The sequence below is a fragment of the Camelina sativa genome, chromosome 17 (assembly GCF_030686135.1).
Source record: "Camelina sativa cultivar CO46 ecotype springtype chromosome 17, ASM3068613v1".
Lineage (NCBI taxonomy): Eukaryota > Viridiplantae > Streptophyta > Magnoliopsida > Brassicales > Brassicaceae > Camelina > Camelina sativa.
This window is the reverse complement of record NC_141896.1, coordinates 38,494,453-38,515,614: the sequence shown is the minus strand read 5'-3', so window position 1 is coordinate 38,515,614 and position 21,162 is coordinate 38,494,453. Positions and strand designations below refer to the sequence as shown.

The 21,162-nt window shown below is 33.1% G+C and overlaps 1 protein-coding gene and 1 pseudogene across 1 annotated transcript; both read right to left on the bottom strand.

Moving 5' to 3' along the window:
• Window positions 1–659: 659 nt before the first annotated feature.
• On the bottom strand, window positions 660–4,260 carry LOC104758653 (dynamin-related protein 5A). The gene is made up of 8 exons (XM_010481557.3): window positions 3,770–4,260; window positions 3,296–3,487; window positions 3,007–3,213; window positions 2,483–2,911; window positions 2,149–2,376; window positions 1,868–2,063; window positions 1,124–1,781; window positions 660–1,036 (listed from the first exon to the last, which is right to left on the bottom strand). Exons 1-8 carry the CDS (start codon window positions 4,121–4,123, stop codon window positions 850–852), a joined length of 2,451 nt encoding a protein of 816 aa, XP_010479859.1. The 5' UTR covers window positions 4,124–4,260; the 3' UTR covers window positions 660–849.
• Window positions 4,261–11,437: 7,177 nt separating this feature from the next.
• On the bottom strand, window positions 11,438–11,974 carry LOC109130009 (putative cytochrome c oxidase subunit 5C-3 pseudogene; annotated as a pseudogene).
• Between the last annotated feature and the right edge of the window lie 9,188 nt (window positions 11,975–21,162).

The following is a 21,162-nucleotide window of genomic DNA, read 5'->3' as shown; positions in this document are numbered from 1 at the left end:
CAACAATACTAGACGCATCTTTGTGAAAACAAAGTTTTGTAAATTAGTACCAACAATTTCCGAATCGATTCGTGTGAGTGCCAAAAGTGATATCATTGCTTTCAATCACACCACACGACGAACAACGAGATTTGTCTCTTCGTGTTTTATAGGAATTTCAACGGAACAAATCTTTTCTTCAAATCTTCTTCTCAGATTCTTTCATCAAACTCTATATGCAATCCAGCTAAGCTCTTTTACACACATACACATCAACAAATACAAAACTATATCCATACCCCTTCTCATTTCTTACGTCATAAATATTTTAAGCTATGACAAGAACATTAAAAAAAGAAAAACTCAAACCGAATATATACCACAAATATCATCTTAATTATCAAAAATATCGATTTTAGAATGTGTTCGTATCTAATTTTAACAGGCTTATTTCACCACGTTATTCAATTTTTTTTTTTTTTAATAGTACTGAGCTCGATGATGACTGACATGGTATGGAGAGGAGCATCTGGATTCTATGCATATTTGTATTTGCTTGTACTGCATAAGAATACATCATTTGGACCTGCAATAAAAAGTAAGGTAAACCAATGTCCGGTTTACTCAATCGATTCTCGGTTATGGTTAATTACTCTGGTTCAATTGGTTTGTACAATGAATGAAGCAGAGGTGAGCTTTCTATTAACCTGTAAACTCATCAAATATGACTCATAATATTTCAAATAAAACAAGAAAAGTTTTACGTTTGAAGACACTGATGATCACACGTAGAAATTGGGCATCAAACAACATTATAGCGCCACAAGCAAGAAGAGAACACATCATAGAGACAATGATCATTCATTTCCATCACAGAGACCGAGCCACGGTTTTGAATTCAGTCAAGCAGGATTGAAGAATCTTTTGGCGTTTCTGAAGCTGTTGGCGTTCGTTTTGCAGTACATCAATTGCTCCAGGAGCAACAAACATGTCCATAAACTTCTCGTCGTTTACTGCAAACAGATCCAGTCCAAGTGCAACCACTAGTCTGTCCCGGCTGCCAAACATGAAACAAACCGTAAATCAAATAAATATGATCTCTTACTCTACAAATAAACAGAGAATAAGTCATCAATAGACTCACCAAGGTGTTAGAAACCCTGAGTTTAAAGTCGATGTTACGCTTCTTTCCACAAGAACTTCACGTATCCTAGCAAAGTGTTGGGCGGCTGATGAACATATCTCAGAGTAAGCCGAGCTTGATTTCATCCCGTTATCAGCGTTACCAAACATAAGCCCACCATTCTGTACTCTAAATGGATCTATGTTCCGGATTCCAGCCATTCTCGCCATTCTCTTTCTAGCTCCAACACCATCAGGTCCATTTCCAATTTCTTTCTTTACCAAACCATACACTATCTCACAAGGTTGGTCTGGTGATGGCGTCTCAGGTACTGTTATGTGACTTTCCCCTCCTTTTCCTGGTGTTGTCTCTTGGCCATTATTCTTCTCAGGAGGAATGTTTTCTTGATCTTTCATTGGTTCATCGCGACTGGTATCAGAGAGCTCGAAGCAAAATGAATTACCTGAGACTTGGTTGAATCTGTTATAAGAACCAAAAGCTCCTCCTTGGTAGTCATTCTCATAGCACGCCATTGAATATGGGCTGGTCACTGAATCAAGATGGTGTCTTACTAATTGCTTACACTGTTTTGCAAGATTCTTCACAAAACGGCTGTAACAATTCCGAACAGCAGCATGAAAACCCACGTATCCATCCATATTTTCAGTTTTCTTCTCATCTGCAAAAAGACCATCTGTTCATTAGAGGCAGGGGCTTTACTCTAGGAGAGTATAAAAGATCCAAGGAGCATTGAAAGGTTCTTACATTCTGAGTTTTGGTTCAGGTTTCTTTCTAGAGCAATTTCAAAGAGACTTCCTAATACGAAGCAAAGCCGGTCGCAGGCAGTGTCAAGAAGAGGAGCCAGCCATGACCGTGCAGCGGTTCGAGCAATTTCTGCTGAAGCTTCTGTCACCCCTCTACCACCTCCACGGCCAGCATGAGCAAGCAGAATGTTTGCTACCTGTTCAATTCAGGCTGTGTTTCATCTTTGCAGTTCTATGGAAAACATAAAAAAATGATGTTTACTAAGAAAAGTTAAACTGTACCTTCTCTCTTGATACTGGAGGACACTCAATTGAGTATGCCGCACAGCGGAATTCATGAATAACTCGTTCAAATGCCGCTCCTCCATAGAGTTTAAGAACGGCATTGGGCGGCTTTATGTCCATACTAACCCCTGGCCAGCTTCCAATGCCGCTCTCACTTCGTTCTTCATCAGTTGTTTTGCCCCATTGCTCAGGCGCTGGAGTTGCAGCTCCATCAACCAAGGCCCCCTTAAGAAAAAAGAGCCAAACAATGTCGTTCCAAAGACTTAGAAGATGATTAAACTTTATGTCTTAAAAACAGCGCAACAGAGACAGTATGTTACAAACTACTCACCACATGATTACTAATGGAAGCGGTGTATAGCATTGCTGCTTTTCTGAGATGAGCAACATCAGAAGTAGCTTGGATTTTCATATCCACTCTCAGCATATCATCAGTTACCTCAGAGCAACGCTGTTCAAGCAAAGCTAGTGTTGCTGGAGCAGCTTCCTTATATCTCTTCTGAAGCTCAGACTCTAAGAAATCTCTCAACGACCCAAAACCAATATAGGACCGGAATTTTTCTTCATCAAATCCTCCCTGAACTCCCTCCCGTAAATGCTTTATAACTTCTGTGTCCACCTGAGATATTTGTCTACGAAATTCATCGTTTGAGACAGTGCTTCTGTCTTTTGGCAATGCCACAAAATAAGGACGAGTGCTCTCCCCAAGGTATCCACTAGCACTCAGATAACGATCGACTTCACTGCGATCACTAAATTCCTGCAAGTGTTGTATACTCTCATATGCTTTTAGTTCAGCCAGAGAGGATCATAAACTTATGGTTCACAACGGATTGTGTTTAAAGATTCTAATACCTTAAGACGATTATCGAACTTCGAAACAACAACGATAGTTCTCCGAAAGCTGGAATCAATCTCACGCACAGCATCCAACCATAAAGACGAGCACCACTCCACACTACTCTGCTGAAGGAACAAGAGAATGCGATGTGGAGGACTAGCCAGTGACTTGACCATTGAGAGGATCTCATCAGGTGTGGTTTCAGGCTCTCCTTTCTTGGCCTGTTCACACAAGCATCAGAAACTATACTATCCAATTGAAGAACTTTGATACAAGTTGATTAAAAAAACGAGTAAAAGCTACCTTAAGAACAAATCCAGGAGTATCAATGATAGTCAGATTTGGACAATGAGCATACTCAGCTCTCATCACAATAGGCTTTGGCGAGACTGCTGTTTTCGTCTTCTTCAAAAGCGCCTCTGTTCTTGACCTAATCACATCTGCAACTGCTGTAGCCGAAACAATTGGACTACCATACTCTTCAGAATCTTCATCCTACCAATCAAAAAACTTATCAAATTTAGTAATCAAAATCACCAAATTAACAAGACCTCGTTGAAATTAACTCAAACCCAGAATTATCCAGATTCAACAACCCTGCTACATTGTACAGTCTCCAAATTCAACAACCCTAGATATCTGAAACTTATGCAAATGTAATTCAAAATCGAATTACAAAAAAATTAGTAATCGAATCACCAAATTCAAACCCAGAATCAATCCCTAAACGCATCAAATTCAAAAACCCTAGAAATCGAATCACAATATCGTCTATACCTGGAATCGGCACCGTGGTTCCAATGCTGATAAATCATGAACCATCTGGAGAATCAAAGGGCGTCGCGTTCCCATTTCGACTTCTCTGACATTGAATCGGAACCCTAGAAGCGCTTCCAGTAAAGAGCTTTTACCGTCCGATTGGCCACCAATTGCGACAATCTCAGGTATAGGAAGTTTCTCACCGAAAGCAACCGCCGCCGCTTGGAGACGGTTGTAAGCCTCGAACCGTGACCTAGTCTCTGCGTTTACAGGATCCTTGGATTGAGACTGCATCTTCGATTGGCTCTGTTGGTTTCTCCTTGAAGAAGGGGTTTTAGTCGGCGTGGTTAGGTATGTGTTTGAATTCGCCATTGAAATCGAAGAGGAAGAGAGACAACAACAACAACAACGGTAATATAATATCGCAGAGACTCTGAGAAAGAAGAAGACGGAGCGTAAGAAACGATACGAGTTTTCAGAATTTGAAATTTGAATTCATGGGCCGTTTTGGGCCTAAACTTTTAACTCTAGTTGGCCTTATATTAAACCACCTACTGTGGAGAATCTCAAATTTGATGGAGATTAGAATTCCATTGAATCACTGGTGTATCTATTTAGAAAGTGCAATGAATCTTAGCTTGATTTCTCTGTTACTTATTTTTTTTGGTTAATGATACAATTCTGTAATTTGTTTCAAAATAAAAGAAAATTATCATGCAGTTTTATAAACCCCACCACAGGCATGAGTTGTGTCTACGAAATGTATTATGTTTTTAACATTATGTGGTTCTAGGAATCGTAGTTTACACTTGCAAGTTCGTGATTTTGTACTCCAGTACATGGGTTTAAATACAAAGTATAGTTCTCTGTTTCTTTCTATTCTTGATAAAATATTTCGGCTTTTTCAGATAAATATAAAGTTGGTTTTTATCTCTTCTCCTTCCTCCACGTCATCTCTTCTTATTTTCAATTTAAACAATGATTCACATCATAAAAAAAAAGAAAATTTAAAGTTAATTTATCAATTAATTCACTCATTTTTGTAATATTTATTATTATTAAAAACAATTGTTTACAATATTCTAAAATAAAATATAACCAAAAACGAAATGAAAAAAGTATAACAAAAATAAATATCAAGGTAAAATATGAATAGAGATTACATAAATATAAAATTAGATCTTTCTATCATAACATATAATAATTTTGTAAATATTTGTAAAAAAACTAGAAATAGGAGAGAAAAAAAAAAGCTATCATATATTTAATGGAACAACAATTACTTTCAAAAGTTACAATTATTAGGATAAGAAAAATAAGTTTAAAAACAAACAAACACAAAAGTTTAAAGGTTTTTCAAATCAAGAGGTTATTCAATTATTAGTGTTAAATTATAAATTTATGTTATCGATTAAAAGTTGATGTATATTATTATTATCAATTATAGTATAATATAATAAATATTATATATATATTTAAAACTTGAGACTATGTTTGTCAGTGTTAAATTATAAATAAATGTTACTGATTAAAAACAAAAGGATTTGATGCATATTACTTTTTTAGAATTATAAATAATATAAATAAGTAAAGTAGTTTGAGTGATTTGTGTTATTTATCGTTTTCAAAATTGAAAAATGTTGAAATTTGTTAAACAAAGGTATATCCAAAAAAGGAGAAAATATTATTCAAGTGATCAAAAATTAAATTAATGTATATATTTAAAAGAAATGTATAAGGTTACTTGAAATTAAACATATTAAAAAAAACTTAATCTGAACATCACACACACACAAAAAAAAAAGTGAAAAAATACTAAGAAGAAACTTGAAAAATCTATTTGTAGAGTTTAATTAAAATTAAATTAAAATGAGTTTTTCGAATTTAATTAAAATTTGAAAAGAATCCTATTTTGGATAAATACAAATATTTAGGAGAATAAATAAATAAAAAACCCTATATAGAAACATAGTAGACTATTCATATTTTAAAATGTAATATTTGATGTTATAATGTGATGTTTATGGATAGAAACAAGTCTAATTATGAGATTCATTATTATGAAGCAAAATTTAAGTGTAGCACAAAACTGTCAAAGAAAGTTTGCGACAAAAGATGGATATATTCTCTTAGTTTTTTTTACATCTACGTTAGGAAGTAATATAACTCAACCGATAAAAAAAAATAGTATGGGAAGATGAAAAAGATAAAAAAAAATACTTACTATATATCTTCATAATCAATATATTATAAGTGAGATAATCATATATATAAAAGTAGGGTTTTGGTCTCTCTTTATTGGTTGATTTTTATTTAATATTTTCTATTTTTTTATTTTTTATTTGATTTCTAATTGTTTAATTGCTTTAAACAATATTTAAAACTCATTTAACACAATACATTTAACTCGCACATTAAAATAAAATTATAACTGAAAATAAAATAAATTTTGCTTTATTCATATTCCACCACTCAATTTTATTCAAACACAATAAATTATAATTGTAACTCTCATAATTTTATATGTAACTTCCATCAATTCTTATCATATAAATAATCATTCTCTCATTCTATCATATTGGCATTCTTTTACTTTCTCATTTTCACATTCTCTCATTCTCTCATTTTCTTCCACACAATACCTCAAATCATTTTTTGTTTTTTTTTTTTGTTTTCGATTTCTTATTTTTGTTGTATGGGTTACAAAAAAACCAAATGAAATATCATTGTAAAATTTTAATGCTAAATTTTAACTTTAGAGACTACATGATATATATTTTACATTTTTCTTATTATTAAAAATTCATCTCTATTATCTACTTTGGATTATATAAGTAATCATTCTCTCCTCCTCTTACACCAATATCAAATGTTGTTATATCTCATATGTGTTGTAAGAGTTTGATTCTATATTTCAATTTATAAAATATTATATATATTTAACATTGTTTTCAATTTTTCAAATTAAATTAATCTTTGAGATTTTTATTGCATTTCATAGGATTTTATAAGGTTTCACTCTCTCCTTACTGGTCTATTTAGCATATAATTTATATTTTTAATTAAATAAAAATGTAATAATTACATTAATATATACTTTAAATCCACAATTGAAACATCCCTTCCCGTTTCTTTTAATACTATAATTTACTAGTGGTCTCATATCCACTAACATCCTAACAACAATCAATAACCGCGGATAAACAAATAAAACCATTTCCATTAATCCAATAAGAATAACATCAACAATAATCCAATAACCAATAAAGAAATAGCAAGGCTCCAACATCCTACAATGCTCTATCAACTCAATACTAGCAACCTAACAATAGCTAGACCACAATCAATCAAGCCTCTATAACATCCTCCTCCTCATCGCCTTTGATTCCACGATCACACTTTTTCTTTACCTGCACACCACAAACAACAATTGAGATGCGTAAGTATTATCACAAATACTTAGTGAGGCCGTCCTCCCATCTACTAGGTTATACACACAAGCTTATGAGACCCTCATGTTTAAGCAAGCAAACAAAACACAAGCAATACATCAAACCAGGAAAACGAGTCTCGGATGAGACTGGTGTCGACCGATGCTACAAGAGAGGCGCTGATCGATGCCAAAAAAAAGGTGCCGACTGATGCTGAAGGGTGTCGATCGATGCTCCACCAAAGAGGTGTCTATCGATGCTACTTACTAAGGTGTCGATCGATGCCTCTTCTGCAGACACGATCTGCGCGAACACGAACGTCGAACTTCCGTTTTAATCCATCTCGAATCCGTCTCAAACTCACCCAATTACCTCGGAAATCACTGGGAAGCACGAAAACAACGAACCCAAGCAACAAAACAACACAAACAACCAAGAAAAACACCCAACAAGAGAGATTTCATGCTTAGATCAACCATGGTCAAGCACTCACCTCAAAAACAGGAAGATTGGATTGAGAAACGATGGAATCAACACTTCCAGGAGCTTCTCCTTCGTTCCCAGCAACAGCTATCACTTCTACAGCCTCAGATCTCTCCCAAAACACCAAGAACAAGCCAAGAACAAGCCCAGAAAATCACAGAAACGTTTTCTCTATTTTTCTCCCTTTTTCTCACTCAACGGCGATAAATGAAACCTCCAAAAAACCCTTAATTCGACGTTTAGTCACTTACAAATACGATTTAGGGATTCTAATTGAACCAAACCGAACCAAACCGCAATTAAAACAAACCGACCAAACCGAAAAATCATGGTGTCGATCGATGCACCAAGGGTGTCGATCGACACTCACACCAAAACCACAAAAAATTGCTTCGCGGATGTTACAACAATTTACTACTAAGTTATAACTGAAATTACATAAATTATGAATTGACTTTTTCTATTCATTTCTTTCTTTATTGGTTGCTTTTTATTTAATGTTTTCTAATTTTTTATTTGATTTCTAATTGTTTAATTGCTTTAAACAATATTTAAGACTCATTTAACACAATACATTTAACTCACACATTAAAATAAAATTATAACTGAAAATAAAATAAATTTTGCATTATTCATATTCCACCACTCAATTTTATTCAAACACAATAAATTATAATTGTAACTCTCATAATTTTATATGTAACTTCCATCAATTCTTATCATATAAATAAACATTCTCTATATTGGCATTCTTTTACTTTCTCATTTTCACATTCTCTCATTCTCTCATTTTCTCCCACTTCTCTCATTCTCTTCCACAATACCTCAAATCATTTTTTTTTCTTTTTTTTTGATTTCTTATTTTTGTTGTATGGGTTACAAAAAACCAAATGAAATATCAGTGTAAAATTTTAATGCTAAATTTTAATTTTAAAGACTACATGATATATATTTTACATTTAAAATTCATCTCTATTATCTAATTTGGATTATCATCTTATAAGTAATCATTCTCTCCTCCCTCTTACACCAATATCAAATGTTGTTATATCTCATACGTGTTGTAAGAGTTTGATTCTATATTTTAATTTATAAAATATTATATATATTTAACATTGTTTTCAATTTTTAAGATTAAATTAATCTTTGAGATTTTATTGCATTTCATATGATTTTATAAGGTTTCACTCTCTCCTTACTGGTCCATTTGGCATCTAATTTCTATTTTTAATTAAATAAAAATGTAATAATGCATTAATATATACTTTAAATCCACACTTTACTACTAAATTATAACTGAAATTACATATATTATGAATTGACTTTTTCCATTCATTTTCACTCAAACACACTATAAATTATAATTGTAAGTTTGTAACTCCTCTAATTAAATTATTTTAGAAATGTAACTTCCATCCTTAAAATCCTATAAATAACCATTCTCACATAATCATACACCATTTCACAAATTCTAAGTATTTTCTTTGTTTTGTTTATGTTCTTGCATGAATTCAAAACTCATAGTAATAGTGTGATTATATATTTTGCTGGATTTATCTTATATTTTGTTAATTTTTTTTAATGTATTTATTTCTTCCTTTTCTCTCTCCATATTATTTTCAAATTTCACTTACATATGTATAATAAAAATTTGGTGGCTGTAAAAAACAATTATCGATGCAGATTCAACAACACTACTTCCAATCAAAGCCCAATGAGGGAATCAAACTAAAGAAATCATCTTCATACATGTATCTATATTTTACTTTTAAAAGTATGCAATGTTTTTAATAAAATTAATTATTATAATAGAATTATTAAATCAAAATTTTTAACTCTCTCTTACCTCCGACTTTTTCTTGAGAATTTGTATACTCATCATTATATTTAGTTCTTGTGATCCAAAATATAATTATATAATGATCATTATAATGTTTTTTTAATTCAAAATTTTGTAATTTAATGATTTCTATATAAAAAACACTTTGATATTTCATTTCCAAAATTTTACTACAAGGAATATTTTTTACATAACTGGTATATTTTATAATTTGAATAAATAAAGTGTATTAATTACATTTAAGAAATTTTGCTTTTTCTACATGTAATTTTAAGGAGAATTTCAAAAATACATCTTTTTCAATATCACTTTCAGAAATATCATTTTAAAAACTTTATTTTCTTCTCAGAAAGTTCTCATAATTTATAATTTTTACATAAACGAAAATAAATTAACATAACTAATACAACAACCCGCGCATATGCGCGGGATATTACCTAGTATAATATGAAAAGAGAGTAGATATAAGAGATGACGAGTGTATACCAGAAAATAAAAAAGAATTAATTGTGAAAAATGTTAAAAGAGATAGATAAGTTATATGTTGCTTAATAAAATAAATTTAACATCTATATAGATTTATACTTTTACTATTAAATAATTAAAATTATATTCAATGGTTCACATTAATAATAAAAAAACTATAGTCCTGCGCAACGCGCAAGTTATAAATCTAGTAGATTATAGTTAAGATTAAAAAAAAAATACCATTGTCATGCACCATAAACATTATTTAGTTCTTTTCTTCCATGCATATTTGAACTTTCCCGGCCGATTTCCATTTTTTATAAGGTAAATGCCATCAGGTTTGGCAATCCAATGACGCTGTTGAGCACATGGACCAACGTCGGCCATTCCGTATGCTATAAATTCTTGACTATATCGCATGTACAATCCATATTTCAAACGACAAGTCCATTGTGGCCTTCTGTTTAACGTGTACTCGAGCAAAATTGTGTTAATCTTTTTGAATTCTAAATTTCTGACAACTTGAGAGCCATATCTGGAACGACAATGGAACTGGAGAACCAAACCGGGACCAAGACTGTTCTCAATTGCAATTTGGTTTGGCTGACATGCTACATTTAACCCAAAACACATTGCAATAACAAACATAAAAATCATCAGACGATTCATTTTCTTTTTTATCTAGGATATTTTGGAGTAATATGAAACTTTTTGGAGAATAAGATGCATGAATCTAATGACATCAAAGTGTAGTATTTATAATGATTTTGTGCGGTTAATAATTTAGTCTATTTTTGTGTGTGGGCTAATTAATAAGTTAAATTGAAACACAAATACATATGAACTAAATATAGATAGTGTAGAAAAGTATGGTTGAACTAGTAAATAGAAAAACAAATAAAATCAACGTTAAACTACAAATTTGGTTGTAAATTTTATTGGAGTTTGAACGATTTTTAGTGATAAGGATGTTGGTTCTATAATATAGGAATTAATTAGATATCTAGTCTTATATATAGTTTAAGCCTGTAAGAGCAAGATTATCGGTGGTCTTTTAATTTGGGGTTGTTAAACACTGTTTGGTTATTTTATGAATTAATTATGTTTTGTTTTGAATATAAGAACTCATGATCTCTTAGTTAAAATTTTCTCCTCCAATGGTAGGTTCTAATTTTGGGTCTCTTACATTTGAAAATATTGTTTTTTGAAATTTAAAAATTTTAAATAGAATAGAAGTGGTATAAATGTGTAAACATTTTAGATTTTATAAAAATAGAAAATATTGCATTTAATTAATTTTCAAACATACAAAACATAATAAAAACATTAATACATATTACAATAGAAGTGCAATTCATAAATAGAGAGAAAGATTAATTTTAATACTGATTTGCTCCAAATTTTGCCCAAATATTCTCAACCAAATCATCTTGCAAGAGTTTAATTTTTTTTAGATAGTGGCAAAATCAAAAATATTTGGGATCTTGTTTTGGTAAATAAATAGGCGTTGACAAATAATGTTATCAAATCATGGTATGTATGTTACATTGCAGCCTTTTTAATAGCAAACACTAGAATTTGAGGTAATCGTCATTTTCAAATCTCCCTCTATTACCAACTTACTCCTCTGCAACAACAACACCAATCTCTCCTTTCTCAAGCAAATCATAGAAGGCTCTTGTTTTCCTCTGCTCGCTCCAGTGATGCATTTTCCATAGCCCACCAGCCGCAAGCCATAGTGCGAGACCGATTACTAACTACTTCACAACACTTGGACCTTTCAAAGTTGCATGTGCGATATTGTGCCCAGCCATCTCTTTACTCACTCTACACTGCTCACTAAACCAATCAAACATTGCAACAAGGCATCATTAAAATTTAGCACATCATTCTTCGGATATACACACATAGTAATAGTTCTTCATATCAATTCCAGCCGTAAGAGAGACACTAAAGTATCAACGAACAGAGAGAATAGTAATACTCAATCAAAAAAACACTAAAAGAGATGGATACTTTCTTCAGCTTTACCACAAAATTGGCAAATGCTATAACTGCAATACTTCTTCTTTAGTCTCACAAGTACATGAATGAGGGAATCATAAACATCAACCAAAAACTATGTCCAACCTACATGAATGAGGGAATCATAAACATCAAGAAATCGGGGTGTTACAAACGACACCCTCATTCATGTACTTGTGAGACATAGTTTTTGGTTGATGTTCCGTCCCCAAAAAAAATCTAGGGTTTCCTTAAGAGGGACAGAACACCCTAAGATATGTGTGGTGACATTAAAGTGATAAATAACATGGAAATGAGCCCTATAAACCGTAGATGAAAGGAAAAATGGGAAGGAATCTCATATGGATGATAACACCATATAAGTTGATATGGTGTTGGCAAGAATGTATACTTGTGCGACATACAGTAAGGTTAAACAAACTACTCAACTCGTTGGAACCTGAATGGACGAAAGAGTGTGGGATTGTTTCTAAAAGTTGAAATGTAAGTTGACTTGGAGAAGTTAACGTTGAGGACCACAAATGCTATTAAGGTCAGTAGTTTTCAGTAGTTTTCTTTGAGTAGTAGATCATAAACGGAAGTTTGGTAGATGATATGCTAGTATGGCTAAACCAATTACTCAACTCACATGGAAGGATGTGTTGTTCGAGTGGACGAAGATGTGGGATACTAGCTTATAAAAGTCAAATGGACATTTGACAAAATATTGGTGTTAATATAGTGGAAAGACATTTTTTGAGGTGGACCACAAAGTTTAAAGATGAAGTATTGTATAAAGATCACTAGTCAAAGTTATCCTAGTGCTTGGAGAGTACAAACATGATTTGCAGCGGAGGAAGTGAAAAAGAGCAGTGTGGGAGAAGACCACACATTTATGTGGATTATGGACTTCTACAGAGTATTGTATGTAAGCGTTAAAGATAGAAAAAAAAAAAAAAGAAGAATGTGTTGTGACAATGGAGATAGGTTGTGTATAATTTGACGTTGTCTTAACCCGAATGGGACAGGGTATGGAGATTGTTGGTGGATTGCTGCAGACGACTAGCAGTAAGGAGGCAACTTGTGTAGTTGTAGAGCAGGATGAGTCAAGACAAAAAATGTTGAAAAAAAAAAGTTGTTGATTATAATATTGGGGCTTTGGAGAGAGATTTAGAAAATAGTTGTTATTATAAACAGAAAAAAAAATGATTTGAAGAAGAGGAAAACGCTAAGTCTACAACATATGAAGTTTGATAGGTGGTATAGGAATCCACTAAGGATAGCGAAATGGAGATCACTAAGAATTATGAAGAGGCAACATTATTTTGATTTGGTGTTTGAGTAATGCAGAATGGTCAATATATGGTGAATGAGGATTATATGGAAAGTACTACTTTGATAGGGAAAAAAAAATGCATGGAAGTGTGAAACCCAAAAGGAACAAAAACCGTAAGGGCATGTTTATAGGGGGATCAGGTAAGGGTGTTCTTAGGGGAGAAATATTGTAAAAATAATGTAAGATCAGTTCTTAAGAACTTTTGTTAAGAAGTAAGTTATTGGGAGAACATGTATAAGATCTTAAGATTTAATAATATAATATTCTTATAGAAATTTTAAAATGTTTAATAAATACATAGATTAATGTTTAATAAATAATTTAAGAATGTTTAATACTATTTAATAATATAATGTTTATTAATATTTTTAAACATATTATAATTATAAAAATTTATATAATAACATTTTAATTGCAAACTTATAAAACTTTTACTAAAATTCATAAAAATATATGGATTAATAAATACATAGATTAATGTTTAATAAATAATTTAAGAATGTTTAATACTATTTAATAATATAATGTTTATTAATATTCTTAAACATATTACAATTTTTATGTTGGCTTTTTAGAACTCGTTATGAAGGTGAAAGATGTATCGAAGTATCATTATGTTCAATACACATTGTATATAATAAAGTGAACCACATAGTTCAGTGTTAAGCAAATATCAATCAAGTTTCAATGTTTCATAATCACATAATAAATAAAATAAAGTTACACAATGCGACACAGCAGAAGCAGATTCTCTTACTTCCTCCACAACATTTAAGAGAATTAGAGATAAAACCATACTCCCAAACCGGAAGAGAATCAGAGATAAAAACAGCTCTGACAGAGTTTTTCTTTTCTCATTGATCATTGCAGGCTCTATAACTGCTTGCTGATGTTGAACTCTTCGAGACCAGCCTGGGGTAGATGTTGTTATTGTTCTTGATCTTGCATTCTGACCAAATGAATTTAAAGCTGTCATTGCCCGTCCTTCCATGTTCCATGGATTATGATGATTCTGGTTTACGAAACTATGAGGTCCATGATTCCTATCTGAATTACCAGCTCTATTTTGCGACACCGCACCACCCAAGACGCTGTTAAGACCCACTTCCCCTTTATCTGAACCAACAAAAGCAGCTATACTCGCAAACACATCAGGGGCTCCGTTACCAAGCGGAAGTAGAGTAACACCAGCAACAGTTGGAGGCAACTTCAAAAGCTGAGAAAGCTTCTCCAATGAACAGCAGAAGTAATCTGCAGCAGTGTTACCCAACAGATAAAAGAGAGCAACAAGCCAAACACCTAACACCATATAACCGAATATCCTAAACTCTCCGCAGGAGCAATAAAAGAATTTGAGGTAATCAAAGAACCCATCAGGAGAACAAATCGGGTTTGATTTCAAGAACTCACATTCATCAGCATAACCTCTGTGTTCATGTAACCCAGAGCACGATACAGTAGTACTATCACCACCACAACCACCACCACTCAAGGTGTTATTATAACCAGAAGAACCATGAGTGTCAACAACTTCACTCATATGTCGACGAGTTACAGTAAACTTGCTAAACCCATTACTAAACTGACCTTGGGAAACAGTTCCTCTACCACTAGCATCAACGAAAGACAGATTCTTTAATAAAGGGTTCCTGATTATATTGCTCTGATCAAAGAAGAAGATGAAGATAATTACAGCGCAAAGCCCATTGAAAACCCCACGAAATCTGGTATTGCTCGAGCTATACATGAAATTCACAGCTCTCATTCTCCTCCAAATCCAAAACCTTGAATCGTATCAACACAATTTACCCACCATAGATGATCCTGAACTGAACCAGAGCCTAAGGTTTCAAACAAAAGTATGAAACTTTTGAAACCCTAGGATTCTGGGTTTGGATTGAATCAAAAGGTTGAGTTGCTCACCGAAATGAATCGTCGTGATCTGCGATCAGCAAAGCTTGTTCTCCTCACGACAAAATCAAATCGATCGGTGAAGAATCACTAGTGTCCGTCGGATCGGATTCTTTTACTTGCTTAAATAAAAAAGAAACTTCGAATGAAATGAAAAAAATAAAACGTTTCTTTTGTTTACAAGGTGACACGTCAGCAGAAGAACACTTGAAGAACAGATCTTAATTAAGATCATTTGGCCTGATCTAAAAAACACTATTCATTATTTCTTATTTTAATAAAGCCCAAGATCACCTCATTGTTTTGCCGATAAACATGGCCTAAGAGAGTGTTAGGAAAACACTATGTTAAATTTAACATTGGGAAACTTTCAAAGGGATGTCAACTTTACAGGGTGAGCGCAAAAGAAGCTTGGTTAATCATTTAGCTCTGTGTTGCACAAAACCGTAATGGTCATGGTGGATGTGTACACTTCAGAACATTGTTAGACCAGGTCGTAGGTCGTATGTTGGTGAACTAGTTATTTTCACAAATCAAGGTAATGGAAAGACCTTTTGTTGGAAATTGGAGTATTCTATTCAAGTTTTAGACCTTATTTGAAGGATGTGTATTATGTCTAAGCAACGGAAAGTTAAAGGAATTATGACACTTGACGTTCCATGTTGTAATATTGCTAAACGTCGGAACTAATCATAGTAATAAAAGAATTAGTTTTGTGTTGGTTAAAAAGCTGAAAATGAGAAGCACGAAGCGATTATTCCTAGTAAATGGAAACAAAAGTGATTACAGTATAACCAAGTGAAAACTTGCGGTTCATTGTTGATCGGAAAAGTTTGGATAGAAGTCAAAACAAGCATATAGGAGAAGGACACTCCAAGTTGGAATGGATAATCTAAAACGTTAAAAATCAAAGAGAAAGATACTCTTGAGTTGGGAAGAAAACTAAGTGGGGGAGAAACTAGTAAATTCGAGGACGAATTTATTTTAAGCGGGAGAGAATTGTAACACCCCGATTTCTTGAATTGGGCCAGTTTTGTTTCTAAGTTGCAGCCCATTAAGATCCAAAAAGAGCAAAGTGACAAAATGACAAGGGTTATTGTGTTTAACTGTGTTAACGTGTGTACACTAATATTGCCGTCCTTGTTTAGCCAGAGAGGAGAGTCGATGAACCCTAAAACACACCAGAAACTTGATTGTTGAGTCTTGGAAAGCTTAAGTTGTGTTCTTGTTGTTGGTGTTGTTGTCGGTAAGAAGGAAACGATGAAGATACGTTGTTGTGGTGATGAGTCTCGTGGAGGAGAAGCTTACCGTACGGACCGTTGTTCTCGCTACTCACCGTCGAACACCATCATTGGTCAGTTAGTCACCGTGTGTCACCGGAGATGTCCGCCGCTGTCACCGGAGATGTCCGCCGCTGTCACCGGAGCAGCCGTAACAATCGTTGAAGACGTTATGGGTAAGGAAACCCTAGATTTGTTTTATAACTTGGACCGGAAGTTTCTGAAGTTGTTGTAGATCTAATTCTTGAATTGTTGTTGTTGTTGATTTATGGTTGAGCCATGAGGACCTAACCGCTGTAAGCTTTAATGGCCGTGTCGAAGTCAAGCCGCGGATCAGATTTGCCAAGAGTAATTGTCGAGAAAGATAATCGGCTGCACCTTGTCTCGTACTGTTGTTGTGTTTTGTTCATTATTGAACCGGAAGGATAAACCAACTAAACCGAAACTTGATTATCGAACGTACGTGCATGAGGCGTGAGTTGGTTTGGGACCTTAAGTGGGTAACGTGGTGTTTATTATATTTGGTTGGTTTAATCTCTTAACCGGAAGGATTTAATCTGTTATAATTAATAGTATGACCGAGAACTGAGATTGTTCTTAAAACCAAATGTTGTGATCGTGAGGATTAAATTTTGGTATATTAAATTATTAGATTTTGATGTAATTAATTTAAATGAAGGAAATACCATATAAGCATAAGTGATGAGACTTTGCTTTGGGGATGAACTAATGGATCATTATTATGGATATGGTCTTTGATCGGTTATTATAATCCGTTGCAGGCCAAGACTGTTGTTGAAGCGGATTCCTGTTGTTGCTATTTCTAAACCAAGGATTAAATACAATGGCTAAGGTGAGGGTGGTTTTTGCGGATATGCAGTAACTTCTTTCCTTATATACTCTTTGATAGTTGTTAAGTATAGACTCAAGAATTGTTCGTTAATTGAATGTGTTTGCGTGGATTTGTGTGCATGGTAAATTAGGTTGTTAATAACATGATATATGTGAAGCAAATAAGTAATATGATTTGATGTTACGAATTATTATATACATTATATTTCAAAATATTATGAACGTATAATGAGAATAAGAAAGGAAAGGATATTTGAGTATGTTGGACTGTAATGGACTGACGGGTTCATTGCAGGTCATAAACCGCTGACGAGCAGGGGAAGAATCGAGCTATTGGCCGTGGTCTGTAACAACCCGTCCCGTGGACCCCGCTAGCCTCACTGCTAGCCCGCTAGCCTCACTGCTAGCTACCCAAACGGACCCCAAGCTGGCCCTGCAGGGCATCGATCCTAACCCCTCACTGGGCAAATGGAACTAATCATCCAAATTCACAGTAGGTTATTGGTGTACCAGGCGTTCCTCGAACCCTGGTCCCCACCCTTTAACAACCTTCCCACAGGACAAGCTGTCACCAATTGATCTGAGAGCTTGGTGGCAACTTGTCCTGTGGGAAGGTTGTTAAAGGGTGGGGACCAGGGTTCGAGGAACGCCTGGTGCACCAATAACCTACTGTGGATTTGGATGAATAGTTCCATTTGCCCAGTGAGGGGTTAGGATCGATGCCCTGCAGGGCCAGCTTGGAGTCTGTTGGACGGCTAGCGGTGGGCTAGCAGGGTCCACAGACGGTCCGTTGGGGCAGCTAGCGGTGGGCTAGTGGGGTCCGCGGGACGGGTTGTCACATGGTCATTCTAAGAAAGAGGGTTTGGGAGCCAGAAAAAGTGATAATGGCCAAACTTAAAGTAAAACTTCTTAAGTAATGTAAGAAACATAAATGTTTGCATGTGGTAGTTGCCACAGAAGTGCATAAAATAAGATGAAAGTTACTGAGGAGAAATAAGTTGTTTGTTGTTTGTTTGCTTGATAAACATTATGGATCTATGCTAAGTAATAGTTGTTGATTATATTTGGAACATGATTATTGTATGTCTAGTGGGCAGAGTCTGATCTCCTCACTGAGTAAACTTGTTTACTCACCCCCTTCTTTCCCTTTTCTCAAGTTAGTAAGTTCAAGAGTTGTAGTTTGAAGTTTGTTCGTTGGTGAATTTTAAAGAAAGAAACGTTTTTGGCCAGACCGGATGGATTACATGTTGTTCCGTCTTTTGCGACGGTACGGGTGTTACACTTCTCTCCATTCCCAACTGAATCCAAACCATTACAGGTCCTTCGATTCCAAACCTTGAAGCTTCTGATTCCAAATTTTTTTCTCGTTTCGGAGATTCAATCGCGAGAGAAAGAGAGGAAAAATAGTAAAAATTATCTGTCCAATTTTTTTTTTTCCTTTTGTATTTTTTGTTCGCCCAACAGAGAACTGACACGTAACGTACTATATAAGGGGAGATCTTACATTTTTTGTTTTGTTTTGATTTTTTTTTTTTTCAACACAACACTAAGGATTCCCCTATGAACCCTGCGATAGAGAAGGTCTAAGGGCACTATCTTTTTACGAGATGGCTTAAGCAAAGAAGTTGTATATACGTAAACATAAACGCAAATGCTGAAAACAGACAACCACGCCCAATTTCTTACTATAGCTACTTGAAATACTTATAGCAATCAAACGTGGAGTCCCACATAGTTTATATCATCTATGAGATTCAATCTCCTTCGATTACTATTATAGTATTATCCCACATAGTTTATATCATTATTTAAAGATTCTTGTCTGAGTTTTTTTTTTTTCCGGTAAAAATTTTTTTCTGAGTTTTAATGCATATACAACAAATATAAATATAAATTGAGTGATTTATGTTATTTATCGTTTTAAAATTGAAAAATGGTGAAATTTGTTAAACAAAGGTATATCCAAAAAAGGAGAAAATATTATTCAAGTGATCAAAAATTAAAATAATGTATATATTTAAGAGAAATGTATAAGGTTACTTGAAAGTAAACATATTAAAAAAAACATTATTCTGAACATCACACACAAAAAGTGAAAAATACTAAGAAGAAATTTGAAAAATCTATTTGTAGAGTTTAATTAAAATTAAATTAAAATGAGTTTGTAGAATTTTAATTAAAATTTGAAAAGAATCCTATTTTGGATAATTACACATATTTAAAAGATAGAGCAATTTTATGAGTTTGTACATTTAGGAGAAAAAAAAAACTATATAGAAACATAGTAGACTATACATATTTTAAAGTAGAAAAAATTATATATGTGAATATAATTTTTCTTTTGTCAAATAGTTAAGATAAAATGTAATATTTGATGTTATAATGTGATGCTTATGGATAGAAACAAGTCTAATTATGAGATTCATTATTAAGAAGCAAAATTTAAGTGTAGCACAAAACTGTCAAAGAAAGTTTGCGACAAAAAATAGATATATTCTCTTAGATTTTTTTACATCTACGTTAGGAAGTAATATAACTCAACCGATAAAAAAAAAAGAGTAGAGGAAGATGAAAAAGATAAAAACAATAGTTATGATATATCTTCATAATCAATATATTTTAAGAGATAATATAATATGAAAAGAGAGTAGATGCAAGAGATGACTAGTGTATACCAGAAAATAAAGAAAGAATTAATTGTGAAAAATATTAAAAGAGATAGAAAATTATATATTGTTTAATAAAATAAATTTAACATCTATATAGATTTATACTTTTACTATTAAATAATCATAATTATATTCAATGGTTCACATTAATAATAAAAAACTATACTCCTGTGCAACACGAGTTATAAATCTAGTAGATTATGATAAAGATTAAAAAAAAGTATCATTGTCATGCACCATAAACATTATTTAGTTCTTTTCTTTCATGCATATTTGAACGTTCCCGGCCGATTTCCATTTTTTATAAGGTAAATGCCATCAGAATTGGCAACCCAAAGACGCTGTTGAGCACATTGACCAACGTCGGCCATTCTGTATGCTATAAATTCTTGACTATATCGCATGTACAATCCATATTTCAAACCACAAGTCCATCTTGTCTTTCCGATAAAAATATAGTTAATCTTTTTGAATTGTAAATTTGCGATATCTCGATTTTCATATCTGGAATGACAATGGTACTGGAGAACCAAACCGGGACCAAGATTGTTCTCAATTGCAATTTGGTTTGGCTCACATGGAGACATTTCAAATGTTACATTTAACCCAAAACACATTGCAATAACAAACATACAAATCATCAGACGATTCATTTTCTTTTTTATCTAGGATATTTTTGGAGTAATATGAAACTTTTGGAGAGTAATATGCATGAATCTAATGACATCAAAGTGTAGTATTTATAATGATTTTGTGCGTTAATAATTTAGTCTATTTTTGTGTGTGAGCTTAATTAATAAGTTAAATTGAAACACAAATACATATGAACTAAAAACAGATAGTGTAGAAAAGTATGGTTGAACTAGTAAATAGAAAGCCAAAGAAAATCAACGTTACAACTACAAATTTTGTTGTAAAATTTATTGGTGTTTGAACGATTCTTAGTGATAAGGATGTTGGTTTTATAATATATGAATCAATTAGTTATTATAAAAGAACTTGTGTTGAATAATTTTTCAGCGTATAAGAATAGAATATCTAGTCTTATATATAGTTTAAGCCTGTAAGGGCCCTATTTTTTTAGGAGATGGCTTAAGCACAGAAGTTAATACCTATATATTGTATATACGTAAACAT